Genomic DNA, 21,884 nt, shown 5'->3' with positions numbered 1-21,884 from the left:
TAGTTGGGGACACTTAATATTCAACCATATTATTGATCTGCCCTGCATTGACACCATTGTATGCAAACTGAACTAAGCTGGACGCTGACACCACTGTTTTCTCCAGAGCTGCTGTACAGATAAATGAACTAAATTGATTTCCATACCATTTCCATAAATTGATGAACTAATGATTTCTAAAACCAAAATGAATCAATACTGAACTTATTTATGGAGGACAACTGACACTATTTTCTTCTAGAGCTGCAAAATTATGTTTCAAGCTATCACTGTAAAGCTGCTGTAAAAAGCGTTATATAAATAAAGGTGACTTGACTTGTATTTTTGCTCATTCAGTTCTTGGCTTGCATGTAGTTGTGGTATCCACCAGCAGGGGCTAACTAGCCAAACCTTGACCCCTTGACAGTAAGTCTAAGCAATATGGGTTTTATGATGTCTGTGAAGTTTAATATAAGCATGTAAAACTTATAAAAAATCAACTTCAATTTGATACAAGCTATCTCTTCACTGACCAAAATAATTTGTTGTCACTGTATAATTAATAAAAGTATAATTAATAAAGTTTAAGTTCATTGTGTGTGTAATGCATACATTAACAATTTTATGTTCTTACTAAAAAAGAATGTTTTTATAGTAGGCCTAAAGAAGATAAAACCTATAAGATACCCTGATATGTAAGGGTTTTTAGCAAAGTCACTATAGAACTTCATATAATTCTCAACAGTCTAATACAAAACAATTGAACTTGTTTATTAGTTCACCCAAAAATGAAAATAATGTCTTTTATTACTTACCCTCATGTCGTTCAACACCCATAAGACCTTCATTCTTCTTCGGAACACAAATTAAGATATTTTGATTAAATCCGATGGCTCACAGCAATGCCATTGTAACTCTCAAGATTCATAAAGGTACTAAAAACATATTTAAAACAGTTCATTTGAGTTCAGTGGTTCTACCTTAGTATTATAAAGCGACGAAAATACTTTTTGTGCGCCAAAAAAAAAAATTAAAAAAATAACGACTTTTCAACAATATAGTGATGGGCCGAATCGAAGCTTTGCGAATCGAATCAGTGACTCAGAACCCCAAAGTCATGTGATTTTAACCGTTTGATAGGAGATCCGAGTCACTGATTCGATTCGCAAAGCTCCGAAGCAGTGTTTTGAAATCAGCCCATCACTATGTTGTTGAAAAGTCGTTATTTTGTTTTTTGGCGCACAAAAAGTATTCTCGTCGCTTTATAATATTAAAGTAGAACTACTGAACTCGCATGAACTGTTTTAAATATGATTTTAGTACCTTTAAGGATCTTGAGAGAGGAAGTGTCACTGCTGTGAATGCAGCCATCGGATTTAATCAAAAATATTCCAAAGATGAATGAAGACCTTACAGGTGTAGAACGACATGAGGGTGAGTAATAAATGACATTATTTTTTTTATTTTTGGGTGAACTAACCCTTTAACCATTTGTCTGTTTTCAGCACTCCACGAAAAGATTTTATTGTTGTGGGAGACCCAAAAAGAATTTTCCCATGATTTGCTTTTCTTATACTTTCAAAGTATCATAATTTTGCTTAAACAGCTTCATAATGAATGTTTTTAGAGCTGTTTGGTCAAATTGAAAGATCAAAGATCCTCAAAATTATGGCAGCAACACAATAATACAGAAATTAGGTTGAACTTAGTCCAATATTTCAATGTGCATTTCCTTTCAGTTTTACTTGCTTCCAATTCTTAATCTGACAGATGCAGGCTTAAATAGATTCATTCTTGTTCTCTTTTTTAGCAAAAAGAGTCTAAACAGTTTATAATATTTATTTATAATTATCACTTCATAATATAATTGTTTACAACACATACTGTATAGTTTAGCCAAAATGTGACTCCATTATTGATGAGTTTGGTGAACCTATTGTATAACCAAGCAAATGATGATGATGCTAACAGCTAATGTGATTGATTTTAGTTTTGTTCCACCTTTTCACAAATGAAGTTCAGCCAAATTAAGAAGTGATTCTAACATGTAAACCTGTTCCAGAGAAAGATCAAACAAGTCAAGTTGGCAGAGTTTAGACATAATCATACAAATCTCTTTTTCAAAAGCCTAAGATTGACTCTCACTTGTTTACTCATTACTCACATAACCAGAGTACATGCTGAACCTCTGATGACTGCAAAAGGCTCTTTGATACTTCTGCTAAGCCAACATGGAAATAACCTTCTTAAAAACAGCTTTGATTGTTATTTTTATTTGTTTGATATTCCACTTCTTATTTTTAGTGGAAAAATAAATATATTTTTCCACAGTCTTTTCTCTAACATATCTAGAATGCTTTTAAACCCAGTTGTCCTGTTCATATTTAGAATATAACACAAGTACAAAACAAACTACAGCAGTACTTGTTTAATCTACATTTCCCATTTTGAGAAATCCTAAAGTCACCCACATGCATGGATAAAACCAAAGGTAATTCACACATCACTCTCTATCTTTCTTTCTGTTTGTGTGCTGGTTCACATGCAATTTAAACACATATACTCACATGGATTAAGTTCTATTCAGTGCCATTAGGCATTAAATATTATCTTAAATAGCTCTTTCAGTAAGCCACCCGTAATCCCAATGACAATGTGGGCTTCCTGACACACCACACCCTCTAAACCTACTTTACACTTGACTTTACTTTTTAAAAATATCACAAAATATGAATGCAATCGCTGAACAATACAATCCATTTGAGAAAACCTAAGGAGTAAATATATTAAATTTGAATTTCGAGATCAAATATCAGTTCTTGTGACAGTATTTATTGTAGAGCTTGAGAGAATTTGACCACTTAATGCAAATGCTTTCAGAACACGAAAGACCTCACACTGTATATGTTATGAATGTGATATTAAAATAGAATTCATTTGCATTATACACGGCTAATGTTTTGGAGGGTTTTTTCTATGATTTTAAACTGCACATGAAAAACAATAAGAAATCACAAGCTCGGATTCTCATATTATATTCATCCTATTTGTGGTAAACAATTTTTAGTCATGTGAGTTATTAATTCATGTACAGTAGAAGCTCACTCCAGATACATGCTTTGCATTTTCTAAAGTCTGCCATCCAATTGTCTGCATATTCTGAGTTTTAAATGAAATGCAACATGGATTACTTGCATTCATATGCAGATGTCCATGTGCCAACATCAACAGATGCTCCCTGGCTGCTATGATCCTTAAATTCTCTAATGAGCTACAGAAAATACTTGCCTTTGATGCACATTCAATACATAACTAGAATCAGTGGATCTTGATTTAACATTTGGCGATGAGGCATAGGAATGGCCAAACAAATTGTGTATATATATCACAAACAATTTTGCAAATACTCCATGACTACATCAATGAGATGTATGAAAAATCAGTTTTATGCATATTTGTAAATACTCCTCAATATCATAAGCAGTATTTTATTGGAACGTCTGCTGTCTACAATGCAGCATATGTCTACTACAGTCGAATCATTAATAGGAACTTTTTTTGCCCATACAATGAAAGTCAATGAGGTCCAAAAGAGCTCTGGATTCCATTGACTTTCATTGTAAAAAAATAAAAATGAATAAATAAAATATCTTATAGTTCCACAGATGAAATTACATTTTTGAGTGAACTATCCATGTCAAAGTATTTTACCAAGAAATATTCTCTAAATGATGCAACAAATGTGAGTCAAATTTTTTAGAAAACCAGGAAAGTCTATCACATTGTTCCACTTTCAGTGGTTTGTCTGGCCCCAGAATAATCTTTAAACCTGTCTAACGTGTGTCTTTGTATTCCTTATGTACCTGTGTTTGGTTTTCAAATGCTTCTGTGAAGCAGGACAATACAGGTTCACTTATGAATGATGGGAACGGCCTTTATTTCGACATCACAATTCATTTGTTATGCTAACACATACTGTGTTTTATTTGTTGTAACATTGATTATCTTTCATAATAAAATGAAACAGAAATTCAGGCACATTTTCACTAATCAGCGACATTTTTATGGATAGCAACTAGGATGTAGAACCATCTTGCTACAATCATTCAGGTAGGCAAACATGCCTGTTTGGCCTCTTGTAACTGTAAATTTTGATTTTGACATTTTTATACCAGTTTTTATGAATCATTTCAACTAGATTTTCCTTAAGTGACATCAAATTTGTCCACAAATTAGTTTTTTGAAGGCATTTTGCGTGATCGTTCATGATCGTGTGCTATTTTAATCAAAACATTCCTGATATTTTTCCCTGGCAGCAACTTTGCCTACTTCAACACTTCTCCTAGCATGTTGGCATAGAACACGCAATCCACACAGGCAGCTGCAGTGCAGTCAAGCAGATTTGCATACCAGCACATATGGCCCAAGGGAGAGAGAGAGAGAGAGAAAGAAAGAGAGAGAGAGAGAGGGTGAGACGGGCATAAATGTGAATTAACAAATTCCCTGAAATTCCATACTGTACTCACAGGAAAAAAGAATAGTTTTAGTTCTGTGCATGGTTTATCTGATCTGATTACCATCAAGTGTTGTTTGGGAAACAGTGTCATAATTAATAATAAGATTATAAGGCCATTAATTGAACATTCTGGTAAATAATTTCAGATGTATAATTTCATTATATAGGTCTACTATAAAAACTGCAATATTTTAATGTAAAAAATAATGTAAAAATTTAAAACAGTAAATTTGGTTAGAAACTGTACCTTACTAGGCTATATATACCATGTATTTGTATTCGATGCACTTCTGCTGGAAAATATATATTTAAAAAAAAAAAAAAGTCAGGTGTTTTTAAGTATGAATAACCAATAATTGACACACAGAGAGAGTACATTTTACAGTAAACCTTTTGTTTGTTTGTTTTCCCCCTTTCAGGGAAACACCTTAATCCCACCTTTCAGGGAAAGAATTCCCTGTGCAGATCATTACATTTGTTTGGATTTTGATTTAAAAAGTTGTATTTAGCTGTGTGCTGTGTGCATTGGAGTGTTTAGTTAAATTATTTAAGCGTCGTGTGTGTGTTATAAAGGTGTTTTATGTGTGAAATTGTGCTATTTCTTTATGGGTCACAGTTGGTGGAGAGGCCAATTTTGATGAACTTTAAGTTCCACCTGTGTTATTATGTATTTTAACATTTTTAAAAGCTCAAATAGGTTGGAATATTAAAGTTATGATTTAATGGCATAAAAATTTAGTCTCTAAAACGTCTGTATTTGTAAAGTTCTGGCAACTACGGCGACCAGTTTTATTAATAATACAAATGATAATAATTATTATACGTTTTTATTTTTTACAGTGTTTTTTTTTTTTTTTTTTACTAGACTATTACAGATCCTGAAAACCTGTTTGGGTGAATTACTAAATGTATGATGACAAAGCCCCGCCCCGTTTTGAAGCATTGAAACGAGGCGGTTGCGTAATTTGTCTTGTCAAACGCGTAAAGCGCTTGACATCTCTGGCTGTCTGTCGTGTCGTTTTCATTTGCGCATATTGAATGACGTGATCTCCAGTTTATTTCAGCGGAGGACATGCGGTTATAGGCAACGCTTTGTTGAGCAGGATCCACGGCTAGAATAAAACACCTCTAAGAACTGAGCGAGGAATTGAGAGAGGACGATTACAGTGGATTTAATGACAGTCCATCAAAGCATCACATTCTGGTAGAGTGAATCTGTAATCGCATGTTACATTGGTAAACAGCGCTGGGTGCCATGCTTTCCGAAATGCCAGTGTTATTTATGCTTTTGCTCTAAAGCGTAACTGATCGCTGCACAGCTTACATTTTATATAGTAATGTTTTCTAATGGTGTTCTCCAGTACGTTATAGCATATATATAAAGCATGCTGGATGAATTGTGCTGAACTCTGCACTGACCTTAATCTGAAAACTCCATAACAGCAGAGCAGCTGTAGGCTCTAAATTCAGATGGAGTATTTCCTAGTTTATGGATGGCAGATAGAGAGAGAGAGAGCTTGCAAGGGGGTTCCTTCTTCGGTGTAAGGTAGCAACAAGACTTGTGTATTTAGACATGCACACGAGCTGACTTGTTGCCCTAAAAATGACAGGAATGTTACTAAGTTTGAGTTGATCTTTGACTTTGAGAGAGTGGATCTGCTGTACAGGTGAACATAATAGAAATGCATTCCTCTGAACTTGTCTTGTAATTCTCAGGAATTTAGACATTGTTTACTAGAAAATCTTAAAGGATTTATGCTAAAGAGGTATATATAATAAGTGGGGAAAGCTGTCCATTAGCTTTCCCATGTCAATGGCAGTTGCTTGGCTGGAAATATGCAGTGTTTTAAACCAATCAGCTGAGTCGTAAATACCATGTGACTAATGACTGTAGAGTGTCATGTCAATGCTGATGGGACCATAAGAACGCACACAGTCCCAAAACCTTCACTGAGCGACTTTCCTGAACTGTGATGTGAAAGACGACACATGGTTTGTGCTTTTAAAATCTTCAAAAACAATTGGATATTGGTAAAAGTATAATATAATGAAATGTTTGCCATTTTAAAATATTGTTTTGGTAGAATACCATTAGATTACAGTTACAGTATCTACCGGCTAACAGGTCCATGTTAAGCAGCTAAATCTTGATTAATATTACAGTTTCAAGGATTATATGTTCTTTTCATAATTTTTATATTTTTGTGCAATTTATGGTGAATGAATGAATGATTTTTTTCTATCCCACAGATCAAACAAGACATGGATGGATACCTGCCGCCTCAGTTTCACGTGTTGTCAGACCATAAGAAGTTTTGTCAAGACAATTCCCTGACGATGGACCAAGGCGCGCCATACAGCATAAACATGAATGTTTTCTTACCTGACGTCACCTATCTACGAACCGGCATGTGCAGACCCGTTCGCTCCGCAACGACACAGATAAAGACGGAACCGGTGCATTCGTCTTTCAACTACTCCAGCTGCCACGGCTCCGCTGCGCCTGCCATGACGCACGCAGAGTACACGAACCTCTACAGCCCAGCTGCAGAAACGGGTAACAATGTTTACATCAAGCCCGAGACGCCGTCCCTCGAATTTCCAGAAGTTCCGATGTTTCAGCTGTTGAATTCGGAGCTTGAGCCCAATGTGCCTGGAGGCCACTCTTGCACAGATTCCCACAATGCCTCATGCCCTCCGATGTCAACGTATAATGGCATTCACCCACCATCCAGTCATGTTGCAGAAAGACCTCTTTGTAATATGGGCAGCAGTGGATATTCTCTACCTGCCCAGTTTGGTCAGCATCCTCAGAAGAGGGCGGCCTATCTACCACCCTCCCCTCCTAACTCAGAACCGGGCAGCCCAGACAGGAGGAAAGAACTCATACAGAACTTATCGCCACCTCCGTCGTATGCTGCCAGCATGGCATCTAAAATGGCGTGTCTTACCCCCGGACCAGCACTTTCTGTCCAAACACAAGCAGTACCTGCACAATACAACCGCAGGAACAATCCCGATCTAGACAAAAGGAGGATACATCACTGCGATGTACCCGGTGAGATTGAATTTAGCATCTAGACACTTGAGTATGAGAATATATAGTATAAACTTTATTTGAAGGCCTCAGAAGGAAGCCACAGCTTTTTCCACGTATATGATGCAGAGCAGGCTTAAATGGCTATTCGGATGATTTGTTGAATAGATGTGGACTGACATGACTAAACATCTGGCAATTACCGGTCTCTAGGTTGGACTGACTAAGAGGCTTAGGACACAATGGTGAAACCTTTTGACATTGTATACGAGGCTGCTGGACAAGTCAGAGCTGGCCAGAATGTTAAAGCGTTAGTTCACCCAAAAATGCAAATTCTGTCATTGTTTACTCACCCTCATCTCATTCCAAACCTGAATGACTTTATTTTTTCTGTGGAACACAAAAGAAAATATTTTGAAGAAATTCTTTGACTTTTGTTATGGATGAAAAACATTGAGTCATTTTTCAAAATCTCTTCTTCTGTGTTCCACAGAAGAAAGAACGTCAAACTGGTTTTAGATGAACTATCCCTTTAATGTTCCAATGTTTAATGGATATAAGCTTTATTGGTAAAGGTTATGATATATACTAACATTTAATGTATTCTTTGTCAGGATGTAAGAAGGTCTACACCAAGTCCTCACATTTGAAGGCCCATTTACGTACTCACACAGGTAAGACTTCAAATAAGCAATATCACAGAGACAACAGAGCTGTTCACACAATTGTCAGTGTGATATTACTGTCATATAATAGTTCAATAAAGTTAACTAAACAGAATTACAGATTTAGTGATATGATTCTGATTCACAAGCTCTCTTTTGAGTCATTTAGGCATTTTACAGTTATAATGTCCAAACTTGATACATGACAAAAATGTTTGTTTTAGTTAAAAACAACATTAGTTAAAATCAACCAGGCCCAAATTAAGCAATTCAATTGCTATTTAGTTAACAGATATAATAGACAATACAACCAAAAACTGACCTTTACCAATTTATTCGGTAAAACAATATAATATTTCATGTAAAAATTTCCATCACTAACGATAATCAACGATAATTTGATGATGATTCAGTTAATTCAGTGAACGATCCATGTGACTGATTCAAACGATTCCTTGTGAGTCTTTTTTCAATAAAACGACAGGCTCATAAATGTTCATGAATGGCACTACAGTGGCTATGCTCTATGTATGTGGTTCACTAAAAAGAACCAGATTAAAAGTGTAATTTGTTTGTGAATCCGAAAATACTAGTCACGCTGTATGTTATTGTGTGCAGCCCATTAGGACGACTCAGTAGAAAGACCAGTACACCATTTTATCCTACAAAACTGTGATGGTGTTCTCCCCTCAAACTGTATTGGCCTGTGTTTTATTGCAGGCGAAAAGCCATACAAGTGCTCATGGGAGGGGTGCGACTGGCGCTTCGCCCGTTCTGACGAGCTAACGCGCCACTTCAGGAAGCACACGGGGGCCAAACCTTTCCAGTGCGCCGTATGTAGCCGTTGCTTCTCCCGATCGGACCACCTGGCCCTCCACATGAAAAGACACCAGAACTAGAGCCGCCTGCTCTCGTTGTTCTGACGGTGCCACGGGAGGGCTATCAGGACCTCTGTTGATGATACTAATTAGGATTTGGGTGTGTTGGTTAATCTTGGGTTTTGGCAGTTCATCAGGTACAACAGGACCAAACCCTGCCGTCGGTACGGCTCCTGTGGTCACAAAACCAGCTAATTGATGAGAACTTGGCTCATTTGCCAGATGGGACATTCTTTTGACATGTTTGTTTGTTTCTTCGTTTGTCTGCATACTTTGAGGTCATCATTTATGACATAACTACTTTTAATGTGCCTTTTTTACCTTGTAGAATTGAGGTGCCATGTAAAATATATGTGCAAGATGTTGTGGGCAGTTTTACTCCACTATAAAGGAATATTCTAGGTTTAATAATAAGTTAAGCTTAATCAACAACATTTGTGGCATAATGTTGATTAACACAAACATAGTTGCAACTTGTTCCTTGTTTTCTTAAAAAATATATTAAAAAACAAGTTTACGGGTAAGCACTTATAGTAGAAGTGAATGGGGCCAATTTGAAATCTGAAGCTTATAATTTTATAAAACACTTACAATAATTCTTCTGTTAACTTTTGAGCTGTAAAATTTCATTTTAGGGTTTATGAAGTTGCGTTGACATGGTAACAAAGTTACCTAAAATCACACTAAAATCATACTAAAATCATGTTAAAACATTCTTTACGTCTTGTGGCTATACAGTTGAAACACTGAGAATTTTAACATTTACAAATTGGCCCCATTGAAATTGAGTATTGTGGTGCAAGTTCTGTCACCTGAGCTTAACTTGTATTGAACCCATAATATTCCTGTAAGTGACTACTCGTATCACAAGTGAAATAATATCAAGATAGAGCTGTATTCTTGGTTGTAGAACCAAACCGCAGAACAGTCATGAGAATGTGAACCACGAACGCTGAGTCACAATGAATTAAGGTCTCTTAGAAGCAGCACTTGATAAGAAACAGCGCTTCAGAAATTTGCCGGGTAATTAGAAAATTAAATGTAGCTTCAGAACACCAAAGAGTTGGATTCAGTCCAAACTATGATATGTGTCGAAGAGGATTCGCTTTACGTCGGCAAAATGTTTGAAAGAGCACAATCTGAAGATTGATTGAACTCCTTTATGGTAATTCCTGTGTTTACTGAAATGCAATAAGTGGTACAAATGCTGTATTTTTCCTGGCAAGAGGACAGGTTGGATATCGATTACTTCCATAGTTGTTTATTTTTCCTTACTATGCATTTGTTTGGGATAAATGATAGCTTTAAATGTACATATGACGTGTATTTATTTTGCACAGATTTTTTTTTTTTTTTAATTTCTATTTTATAAAATGTAACTCAACAATCACATGAAATGTGCACTGGGTTACTGGGAAGTGGTTTTAAAAATCTAACTAATAGTGCTGCATTATGTGGAACAATGTGGCAGATGATTGTTTACATTAGTTAGTTTGGCTTTTGGTGTGTTACATCTGTATGTGTGGCCTCATAAAACCTCTTATTTTCCATTACAGTGATAAAATGTTTTCTGCCTTATTTTTCAGAGATTGTAAATGCATAACAGAAGGGACTCATTACAGATGATGAGCTGACGTTGTTATTGAGATGGAAGTAAAATAGACCGAGGACTTATGGAGTTTGTTTTTATATCTGAGGTAATGTAATACGAGGATCCACATTGTTTATATGTGTTAAAGAGAGTGGAATTGCTCTGTTCAAGATTTGTAACTAGAAGTTCTTCATTTTGTGACCAAAACCGAAAGAGAAAAACTCTTAATTGCTGTAATTAAAGGTTCAGACTGCTTAAGATTAAAATGTTAAACACTCCCTCTAATCGCTCTAATTTGCAGTACTTAGATAAGTACAGTTAATGTTAAGTATGTATATCATTACTGTTATTAGACATAATATAGAGGCAGATCTTTAAAGTCTTAGTCTACCGGGCTAAACTGGAGTATCCCCTCGCCCTGGCTCACATGTGATTAGGTGAATAAATGGAGGTGTGGTTACAGTTGCTAATACTGGCTGTCAGATTTTAAGTCGCTGAGTAAAAAAAGTTGATAGTGTTGAGTGGTAACACCCAATTAAATTGATACTATAATTATCTTGACTGTATACAAATCACTTGAATAACAGCAGAAAGGTCTCAGTCATGGAAATAACCATGACGTTTTCACAATGCATTCTTTTTATCATTAGGGTGTATGTTATTTTCTGAATCAGTTCTTACATTCTGAACATGAGTAATTCACACATTTTTCCCCGCTTTGGTGATAGATACTGATGCTATCATCCAGAAATAAAATAACTGTCAGGCCCACACCGGAACAAATACACCAAAAAAGTCAACTGAATGGACTACATGTTAATGTATTGTAACTTCAGAAGATTGCTAAGTCATAAGACGGAAACATGTAGTCTTTATCAAATAAAAATACAACTTCCAAACAAAGTTCAAGATAATTTGTACTTTTGAGGTCAGTATTGTCCAGCTTATAGTGTGAGTTTTTTTTCTGTGTGGCTTCTTTAAACATTTTAGCAGAGATTAGCATGCTAGCTGCATGCTAAGTCTGCTCATTCACATTGCACCTCAATGTGAAAACTCACTGGCCAAACAGAGTGATGTTTTTTTATATATATTATTATTAGTGATTGCTGCTAATAACTTTAAAAATCTTTGTTATATAATACTTCTTAAACACAACTGGAATCATCCCAACTGCTTTGTCTCTGAGGAAGATTGTTATCGTGAAGCCAATGCCTTCATGTTTCTTTGAAAAGCCTTGTGTCAATAGGGAACTCATTTCTTTTCTTTCATGGAAAGGAACAATAGTTTAATTCTCTATTTGACCTGACATTTAGATGATCTTTCCAGATGAGAGTATGGATCAAACAGTAGCTAAGCTGTGATCCTCTTTAGTGAATGCCATTTACTGAAAGCACTTATAGGACACTGTGATGTTGCTCATACCCTTAAGGGAAAATCTCACTGGTATGAAAGCAATATCAATGGAAATGTTTCATGCGACTCAAAAATGTAGTAATTCCATGCATTGTTCATCTGACTCGAAGCATTATTTACACAGAATTGTGTTTATAGTCTTATAAAGGCCCTGATCTCAGATAAATACACTACCCTTCAAATGTTTTACATTTTTAAAGTCTTGTATGCTCACCAAGACTGCATTTATTTGATAAAAAATACAATCATATTGTGAAATATTACATTTCTATTTTAAAATGTAATTATTCCTGTGTTCAGACTTCAGTGTCACATTATCCTTAAGATCTCATTCTTATACAGTATGCTGATTTGGTGCTGAAGAAACATTTCTTATAATGTTGAAAACAGTTGGACAGCTTAATATTTTGGTGGAAACCATGATACATTTTTTTCAGGATTCTTTAATAGAAAGTTTAAAAGAACACTTGTTTTAAATAGTCAAATCACCTTTATTTATATAGCGCTTTTTACAATACAGATTGTTTCAAAGCAGCTTTACAGTGATAACAGGAAAATTATGCAACAACCATTTTGGTAACACTTTACTTGAAGGGGTGTGCATAAGACTGACATGACACCTTCATAATCATGACATGACACGTGTCATGAATATGAAGGAGGTTTTATGAATGTTTATGACAACTGTCATTAAATGTCATTCGCTCAATTATGTCATTTTTAATGCAAAGATGACATCGTTTGAGATGTCTTTGTTACGACAACTTGACATAAACCAACACATCATAACCTGTCAGTGTCTTTGTCATGACAACTTGACATTAGCAAAACATCATAAATTGTCATAAACATGACATAGCAGATTAATTATCAAACTTAAAAAACTACTTCGCTTTATGGGTTCACATTACATTACATTATTTTGGTAACATTTCAGTATAGGGAACACATATATAAACGATTAACTATGACTTTTCCCTCAATAAACTCTTAATTTACTGCTTATTATAGTTAATTGTTAGGTTTAGGTATTGGGAAGGATTAAGAATGTAGAATAAGATCATGCAGAATAAGGCATTAATATGTGCTTTATAAGTACTAATAAATAGCCAATATTTTAGCCATATGAATGCTAATAGTAATAAGCAACTAGTTAAAAGACCCTAAAATAAAGTGTTACCATTATTTTATAACAGTGTCATCTTTTTTTACGAAATTTGAAATTGTCTATTATCTGACCTTCTGTTGGAGGAAACTTAAAAAACAAAACAAAACAAAAAACATGAAATGAAAAATAGTCATGACGCTGTTATAAAATTATTTGTCAGAGTATTGTCACTTAATGACATTTTAATGTCTCTAAAAAATTCATTTTGTATTACTGTAGTTGAGCTCAAGATACATATTCATGACACTATTAAAATGGCCTCATGACAGCCAATGTCAAAACCAACCACATGACAGTTTAATGTAATGTTAACCCATAAAGCTAAATGATGTCAAGTTGTCATGACAAAGACAGTGACAGGTTATGATGTGTTGGTTTACGTCAAGTTGTCATAACTCGGACATCTCAAACAATGTCATCTTTGCATTAAAAATGACATAATTGAGCGAATGACACTTAATGACAGTTGTCATAAACATTCATAAAACCTCCTTCATATTCATGACACATGTCATGTCATGATTATGAAGGTGTCATGTCAGTCTTATGCACACCTCTTCAAGTAAAGTGTTACCCCTTTTTTTTTCCAGCTGTACAGCAGCTCTAGAAGAAAATTCTAGCTTGAGTCAGTTCATTGTCGATTTAGTTCCATTATAAAATAATGACTTATTAATTTAGTGCATTTCATCTATATAACATTGTTGAAATAGCAGGTGTCCCCAACTAAACAAGCCAAAAGATGACAGTGTCAGGGAACCCAAACTCCATCAGGTGACAGAATGGAGAAAAAACCCTGGGAGAAACCAGGCTCAGTTGGGGGGCCAGTTCTACTCTGGTCAACAAACGAACACTATGATTATGATTCAGGCTTCATCACAAGTCAGAAGTCAGAATAGGGATCGGAGCCAATTTTGGAGCATTCAAAATATTTAATCCAGTTCCATCTGGTTGAAGATCGGGTCATCACGCTTGTATGGAGATGGGTTTTGCTGATGATCTATGCCGATAGCTGTCGTGTCAACGAGGCCTTCACAGGCGATTGTCTCGTTGACACAATCTCTACGAACACTTCAGGGCTGAGATATGGTCTTGTGTAGGTGCAGGTTCACCATCTGATCTGGATACTGTCTGGATCCAGTAGCTCCTCACTGCAGAACACGAGACATAAAGTGGGAGGAGTTGGATCCAGACCCAGGGGGTGAGGATAGGTAGATTAAGGGATCATGGGGTGGAGACGGGTAGATTTAGGGGATATGTAAAGTGAGAGGAGTTGGATCTGGATCCAACCTCGCCCCCTGGATTTCATGTTCTGCAGTGAGGACCATTTTGTAACCTGTAATAATAGCATAGATGGCATTCTTCTTATCATGTAACAAGTACATTGGATGTTATGGGAAGTGTTCCCGGTTTCTAACAATCATTTAACTGATTTGAAAATAGAAATGTATGTGTATGCCAGGTTAAAGAGATGTGTTCTTAGTCTAGATTTAAACTAACAGAGTGTGTTTGCTTCCTGAACAATGCTAGGAAGACTATTCCAGAGTTTGGGTGCTAAATAGGAAAAGGATCAACCACCTGCATGCAGTTGATCGCAATAGATGGGAAGGACTATAATGCGTTAAGAGCTCGCTCAGGTTCCCAGGGAGCTAAACCATTTAGTGCTTTTTTAAGTAATTAGCAAAATTTTTAAATGTATACAATGTTTAAGTTCAGTGTTGACAGAACTGGGCTCATATGGTCATACTTCCTGGTTCTATAAGAACTGTGCTGAGTTTTGGACCAAAAGTAAATTGCATACTGTTCTTGAACCATTTGGAGCATATGCATGGTTTTGGTCTCAAAAGATGTAGGTGACTTTGTTTCTTCAGTAGAACACTAATGATGATTTTTACCTCCAACCGCTGCCGTCTGTCAGTCTTATAATGCCAGTGGATGGGAACTCATACAATAAGAGTCTAAAACACTTCCATAGACAAGTCCAAATTAAACCCTGCGGCTCATGACAACACACTGATAGTCTAAGACTTGAAACGATCGGTTTGTGCGAGAAACCGAACAGTATTTATATATTTTTTTACCTCTAAAACACCACAATGTCCAACTGCATTCATCACTCGATTCGTTTGGTCTGATTGCGCTCTGACAACGGCAGTGATGTCTTGCGCATATACTTCAATGAGCGCGAGACATCACTGCCGCTGTGAGAGCGCGATCAGACATCACCAAGCGAATGCTGAACGCAGTTGGACATAGTGGTGTTTTAGAGGTAAAAATGAAATAAATACTGTTCGGTTTCTCGCACAAACCATTCGTTTCGTGTCTTAGGACATCAATGTGTCGTCACGAGCCGCAGGGTTTAATTTGGATTTGTGTGTCGTGTTTTATTTACTCTTATAGTCCAAGTTCCCGCTGACTTGCATTATACGACTGAAAGACGGCAACGGTTGGAGTTAAAAATCATAATTTGTGTTCTGCTGAAGAAACAAAGACACCTACATCTTGGATGCTCTGGGGGTAAGCGAATAAACATCAAATTTTCATTTTTGGGTAAACTATCCCTCTAACAAAAGCTAGAAATGGGGCTTTCAAATGAAAGAAATTGGTAGTGTTCATTTTCTGTTCTATAGAGCTGTTCAGTCATGATGTCAATTTGTTGTCCAAGCCATAACAATAAATTGCCATTAGCATGTTTTTTTGTTTTTAAATGTGGCAGATTTAGTACTTATTAGCAACTTTCATAATGTTATATTAATGCTATAAAAAGCCATTAAAAAAATCTCACGAAAAACAATGGGACAAAAATGCTAATTTTTCAGGATTTAGGACTGAACATGTTTATTCTATGAACAGTTTTGAAATGTCAATGTAAAGTAAATGTAAATACACGACTTTATGCCAATGTGTTCCATACAAAATGCAAGTTTATTAACTTCCATGCCTCCAATTAGATTATCAAACAAGTATAATGTGTAACCTCAATTTCAATTCACAGCTCAATCTTCTGGAGAAAAAAAAGAAAGAAAATACAGAGAATAGCAAAAAGCACAGAATATTTAGACAACTTCTGGAGAAGCAAAATAAAGCTGAAACACTTTTAACCTCTGAAACGATCAGGATGTGACATCCTCCAACAGGATCCAATGGGAAGGGAATCCCTTTAGAGTTTAGCAGGGAAAAATATCACAACTTTACAATAAAACCAAAAAAAAGCTCTGAATATATTTACAATACACACACTATACATAAATACAAGATAGATAATTACAGAATATCAGCAAAACAAGAAACAAAGGCCATTGAGTAAATACTTGATTCCAAAGAAAGTAAAGTAAATACATAAACAAAGGCAATATTTTACAGAGACTCAAGGGGGGAAAAGCTGTTCAATTATTACGCCGTACCACCAGTGTCTTCTTAACATTCAGAATATTTCCTGCGACTGCTCGATTTCCATAACTGGGGGCGCATGAGAAGTTCACACGACTTTATGAAGTCAGAGGTAAACCGGAGTCCTGTTATAATTAAGCAAGTGTGTCCTTCCATATAAATCTTATGCAGCTTCCATAGGAGACACATAAAGAATGTTCAACAAACACCAACTGGGATATTTACAGCTTCAAAATGGTTCATAAGGCTCAGTGCATTTTAAAAGAACAGATCTTTGTGTCACGTCTGGGTGATTAACTTCCTGTATGAGGGAATCTTAATAATACTAGGCACTCTTCATTATTGCATAACTTTGACCCTGTTTGCCTTTGCAAAATTATGCCACAAAAAAACATAAGAATGTCAAAGGGGAGGGAAAGTAATGCAGAATTGAGTAAAACAACCCTTGATTTTTCTGAAATCTTACCGGTAGAATATCAATCACTTTATTTGTAAATTTGTTGCTCATGACTCTTGAATACTGTGATGGAAACACTCTTTTCATTGGGTTTTTACTTTATTCACATTTTTAGAGTCAGTATAAAAACATTAAAATAGTTTCTAAAAATGAGGCAGCTTTGCCTGAATACTGTAATGAACATTTAATTTTGATTGTTTATAAAAATGACATGCAACTGCAACCGGTTTTGCTCAGCCTGTTCAGAGTGGGGCTTGAACTGGTCCTACATGTGCGTTTACAAAGATAATTCAGCCAAATATGAAAATTCATGAAAATCCATTTGTATGACTTCCTTTCTTCTGAACACAATATCTATACAGTCAGTTCAGGTTCAGAAGGAAGTCATACAGATTTCGATCGACATGAATGTGGGTAAATGATGACAGATTTTTCAGTTTTGGCTGAACTATCTCTTTAAGATGACAATCCTTCATTGTCCTCCCACACACAGAACAGCTGAACACTTTTCTTTATATAAGCTAAATGAATGTCTCTGAAAAATCTGCATATTACGTATAAAGATAATCCCTTGTGTTTTAAAAAAGCCCTATTTTGATAGGTATTTACAGCCTGTAAAACGGAGCAATATCTTTTCACTTTCACATATATTACAACATCTTTAAAAGTATTTTTTTTTTGTACAGAAAATAGTCATATGCAGATGAAGTGCCCCACATTACAGACACGCTTCAACATACAGAATATGATGATAAGATACAATGGAGATTAATGTCACATCTATCTTAAAATAATTACTTCCATACTTCATAAAAACAAGGTGCTCATGTTATGTTCAAGCCCATATACAACAGAATACACACGTGTGTACACAAATACATAGTAAGGAACATAAAACATGGTGGATCATAATACTTCAGAATGAACGAACAAACAGAAAATGCTCGAAATTGATTGGTCGTCTTTAACGAACAAACGGCTACTAAGTAAAGAATGTTTCTATTGACATGTTTCCTTTCACAGCATTTGAGTTTAGTTTCCTTTTGTTGGTGACGAAAAGTCCTGACATGCCCCAGCAACTGTGTGATTGATTGTAGATTTAGTCAGTGTGTTTTTGATCACCTGATCTGTCTGTGCATGCAGTCAGGTGGACCTTCTGAATGTAAATTCTAGTCATATCTAATCATCTGAGAAGCGATCACATGGCTTTCTGTGGCCACTTGAAAGTGCATATGGATCACAGGGACAGAAGATGTCCTTTCAGAAACAGAAACTTAGACAGTGAAAACTTATACCTTAACATGAACATGATCATGGAACGTACAGTGGATTTATCTGGATACAGTATATGTGGAAAAAAAAAAAAAAAAAGAAGAAAAAAAAAACTTGTATTCACACAAGTGTGGCATATTGCTTCTTTTGAGTATCTTGGTTAGTGTAGTGTGTCTATATAGAAGTTAAGAAATACCTCGATAGATAGATAGATAGATAGATAGATAGATAGATAGATAGATAGATAGATAGATAGATAGATAGATAGATAGATAGATAGATAGATAGATAGATAGATAGGAGACATTTCTTAACTAAACAGAACAAATTCTAATATCAACAGATATGGCTCAGTAAATATTTCACTTTCCAACATCTCCAACATTAGAATGCATAAAGAATATTTAAAAAGAAGAAACAGAGCGCCTTTCAGAGATCGCTTTTGAAAGGTAGCTCACTGGCTGCCCTCTACTGGTCGCTTTGGGGATTGTTCCAATGGTGTGACGCGAGGATGACGCGAAGATATGTGTGGGTGGTAAAACATTAGTAACATTTCATAATAAGGCTCAATTTTAAAATGAGTTAATACATTAGAAATTATAAACTAACCAGGAACAATACTTCAATAGCACTTATTAATCTGGGTTCATTTTTACATACACTAATCATTTCAAGTTGTTTAAACTAACAGTACTTTTGATCAAGAAAAAAGACGAATTGTATAATGCATCATGGATAGAACAATTGTATATTTATGATTGACCTTTTTTATAAATGCTTGAAATACTGTCGTGCCGCACACTTCCATTCAAAAGTTTGGAGTCAGTAAGATTTTTATTTTAATACCTTTATTCAGCAAGGATGTATTAAATTGATCAAAAGTGACAGTAAAAACAGTATCACTGTTACAAAAGATTTCTGTTTAAATAAACGCTGTTCCTTTAAACTTTCTATTCATCAAATAATCATTAAAAATGTATTAGGGTTTCCATAAAAATATTAAGCAGCACGACTGTTTTCAACAATGATGATAATAATAATAAATGTTTCTTGAGCATCAAATCAGCATATTAGAATGATTTCTGAAGGATCATGTGACACTGAAGACTGCTTAAAATTCAGCTTTGCCATCACAGGAATACATTAATGCATGATATATTAAAATAGAAAACAACCATTTTAATTTGTAATATTAATTGACATTATTTTTGTTTTACTGTATTTTTTATGAACATATGAGAAACTTCTTATAGACACCAAACTTTTGAACAGTAGTGTACATAAATTGTTAGTTCAATATTACCTAATGCATTAACTAAATGAAGTTTTTTCAAAATAATTAGCAAATGGATGCACTTTTCAAAGACTTTAACTGAAGCATTAACACAATACTTACAGGACTTCAGTAAGTACTGACCATGAATTACATCTAAGCTTCATAGTCCAAAAGCAATCTCACAAAAGGAAAAGAAAACAGAGGATATTCAGCAAGAGAATTCCTCTGCATATTGTACAAAGTTGTGAGTGACTTCACCTCCAAAATGTGGCAGCTAGAAATCCACTATAAATAGAAGAGGTATCTGAATTATAGAAAACAAAACGGCACTGTTAGAAATCCAAGTTTTGTCCATGTTTCAAAGCCACCTGATGTAAGTACGTACTTGATAGATAGATAGATAGATAGATAGATAGATAGATAGATAGATAGATAGATAGATAGATAGATAGATAGATAGATAGATAGATAGATATGTACAGTAAGTAGATAGATAGATCAGTACGTACTGTATAAGGGTGAGAGCCATTCCAGCTCACCCATCTGGTGCTCAGAATGAGTATATTGCTCTTCTACCACAAGTTACCTGTCTGAGTAGACCCTCATTATCCAGATTTACTCTAATTAGTTAGTCGGTGTGATGTAATTAAGACAAATTTGGATGGTAGACTGCAGAAGCCCATATATGTTTTGTCTGTTTATCAAATTGAATCAATTTCAATATAAAACCAACAGTTGGGGAGACCAGAAGATATATTGACCCAAAATATAAGTTGTTTTTTGTGTAATCTCATTCGCTGGTATGTTGACCTGTAAATGGCAACCCTCTGAAACGTCCGGAATCACTGGCACAAAGTCTCCGACACAAGAAGAACTGCATGATCCTTCACAGATGCGTCTGGCTCTTGATGTTCCACAAAAAGGTAAATGTAAAAAACTGTGCAAGCGTACAATTCCCGGTCAAGCTCCCCTTTGCATCTGCCAGAACAACACGTAAAGCCATTCCACTCTGCTTTTCTTCACATTGTAGATGTTGACTGGGAAGCAGCCATGTTTAAACAGAACACAAGGATGACTCAGAATGGAAAAATCAGAAAACAAACGGTTTGTCCGAGTGAAATATTCCTTTGAACACACATGAGACAATCAACATCCTGGACTCCAAATGTTTCAGGCCTGTAGATGAGCCTCCTCCCTCCCTGAATGGACCCTGTTTAGCTCAGCAAATGTGGGGAAAGCATTGTACTCCACCTTCACTTGCTCTTTTATCCTCTCTCTCTTTCTTTCTCAGGGGCAGGGATGGCCGTTTTTGTATCCAGCCCAGCTGAACACTATTGGGGGAGATCCAGCTCTCCCGTGTGTGTGAGTGTGTTCAGACCAGCATGTGTCTGCGACGATGCAGGGCCAGATGGTCTGAGCGGGAAAAGCTTCGGTCGCAGTCCCCACACTTAAAGGGTTTGACTCCTGTGTGTTTACGGTAATGCCGTGTCAGCTCGTCCGAGCGGGCGAACTTCCATGTGCAGCCGTCCCAGGTGCACTTGTATGGCTTCTCACCTGGTGGAGATAATGGATCACACTTAAGCAGAAAGAAACACCGATGCAAATATGGAAATATATTAAGGAAATTGTAAGCTAAGAATGGTTAACTAGAATCCACCAAAATCAAATAAATTGATAGTGAAACTCTGTGTATAGACTGCATTTGTGTGCTCACTTACCCGTGTGTGTCCTCCGGTGTGCCTTTAAATGGGAGCTCTTGGTATAAACTTTATTACAGCCTGCAAAGTCGCACCTGTGGATACGTCTTTTCTTGGAGTCTGGAGAATCCGGTGGCTGTGGCCGTCGAATGCTCTCAATACTGAATGGTGACATGGAACTGAGACAGAGAGAGAGAGAGAGAGAGAGATGTTTTAATCACTATATAAAGCATTACAATGTTGCAGGAAATAGCAAAGTAACTTATTCAGCATCCTAAACAAGATACTGGACACAGCAGCATGTATACAAGCCAACTGCTGCCACCATGTGGTAACATGATAGAAAAACATTTTAAAGCTGTAGTAGGCGGACCACGTATTTCCATGTGTCAGTTTTACTTTATCTTTATTATGACAGTGCAATAATGTATAACACAGCAGCGTTTCAAGCAATAATTTTCAGTGCTCCCAGAGAGGTGAATCTCAAAACAAAGGAAATCAAATTTTACCTGATTTGTGAATGTTAGTTTGCCATCTTAATATAATGA

The 21,884-nt window shown here is 35.9% G+C and overlaps 2 protein-coding genes across 3 annotated transcripts in view; one reads left to right on the top strand and one right to left on the bottom strand.

Moving 5' to 3' along the window:
- The first annotated feature begins 6,351 nt into the window (after nt 1-6,351).
- On the top strand, nt 6,352-10,203 carry klf5b (Kruppel like factor 5b). Its single transcript, XM_067410033.1, has 4 exons — nt 6,352-6,487; nt 6,746-7,553; nt 8,147-8,206; nt 8,918-10,203. The coding sequence occupies exons 1-4, from the start codon at nt 6,485-6,487 to the stop codon at nt 9,094-9,096; spliced, it is 1,050 nt and encodes a 349-aa protein (XP_067266134.1). The 5' UTR covers nt 6,352-6,484; the 3' UTR covers nt 9,097-10,203.
- A 5,923-nt stretch (nt 10,204-16,126) lies between these two features.
- klf12b (Kruppel like factor 12b) overlaps nt 16,127-21,884 on the bottom strand; it is a 53,290-nt gene continuing 47,532 nt past the window's right edge. For both annotated transcript variants that reach the window (XM_067410711.1, XM_067410710.1), the window contains 2 exons: nt 21,358-21,515; nt 16,127-21,193 (listed from right to left, as the gene is read on the bottom strand). In XM_067410711.1, coding sequence (XP_067266812.1) covers nt 21,012-21,193; nt 21,358-21,515 — 340 coding nt within the window. In that variant the 3' untranslated portion in view covers nt 16,127-21,011. The remainder of the gene's footprint in view (nt 21,194-21,357; nt 21,516-21,884) is intronic.

Source organism: Chanodichthys erythropterus, chromosome 14 (genome assembly GCF_024489055.1).
Source record: "Chanodichthys erythropterus isolate Z2021 chromosome 14, ASM2448905v1, whole genome shotgun sequence".
Taxonomy (NCBI): Eukaryota; Metazoa; Chordata; class Actinopteri; order Cypriniformes; family Xenocyprididae; genus Chanodichthys; species Chanodichthys erythropterus.
The sequence above is the reverse complement of the archived record's forward strand: the minus strand, read 5'-3'. Positions and strand labels throughout refer to the sequence as shown.

Bases quoted from the DNA above. Each gene is read 5' to 3' on its own strand.
- klf5b (XM_067410033.1), top strand. The intron at 7,554-8,146 runs GTGAGATTGAAT...ATTCTTTGTCAG, and splicing joins ACATCACTGCGATGTACCCG to GATGTAAGAAGGTCTACACC. The intron at 8,207-8,917 runs GTAAGACTTCAA...GTTTTATTGCAG, and splicing joins CCATTTACGTACTCACACAG to GCGAAAAGCCATACAAGTGC.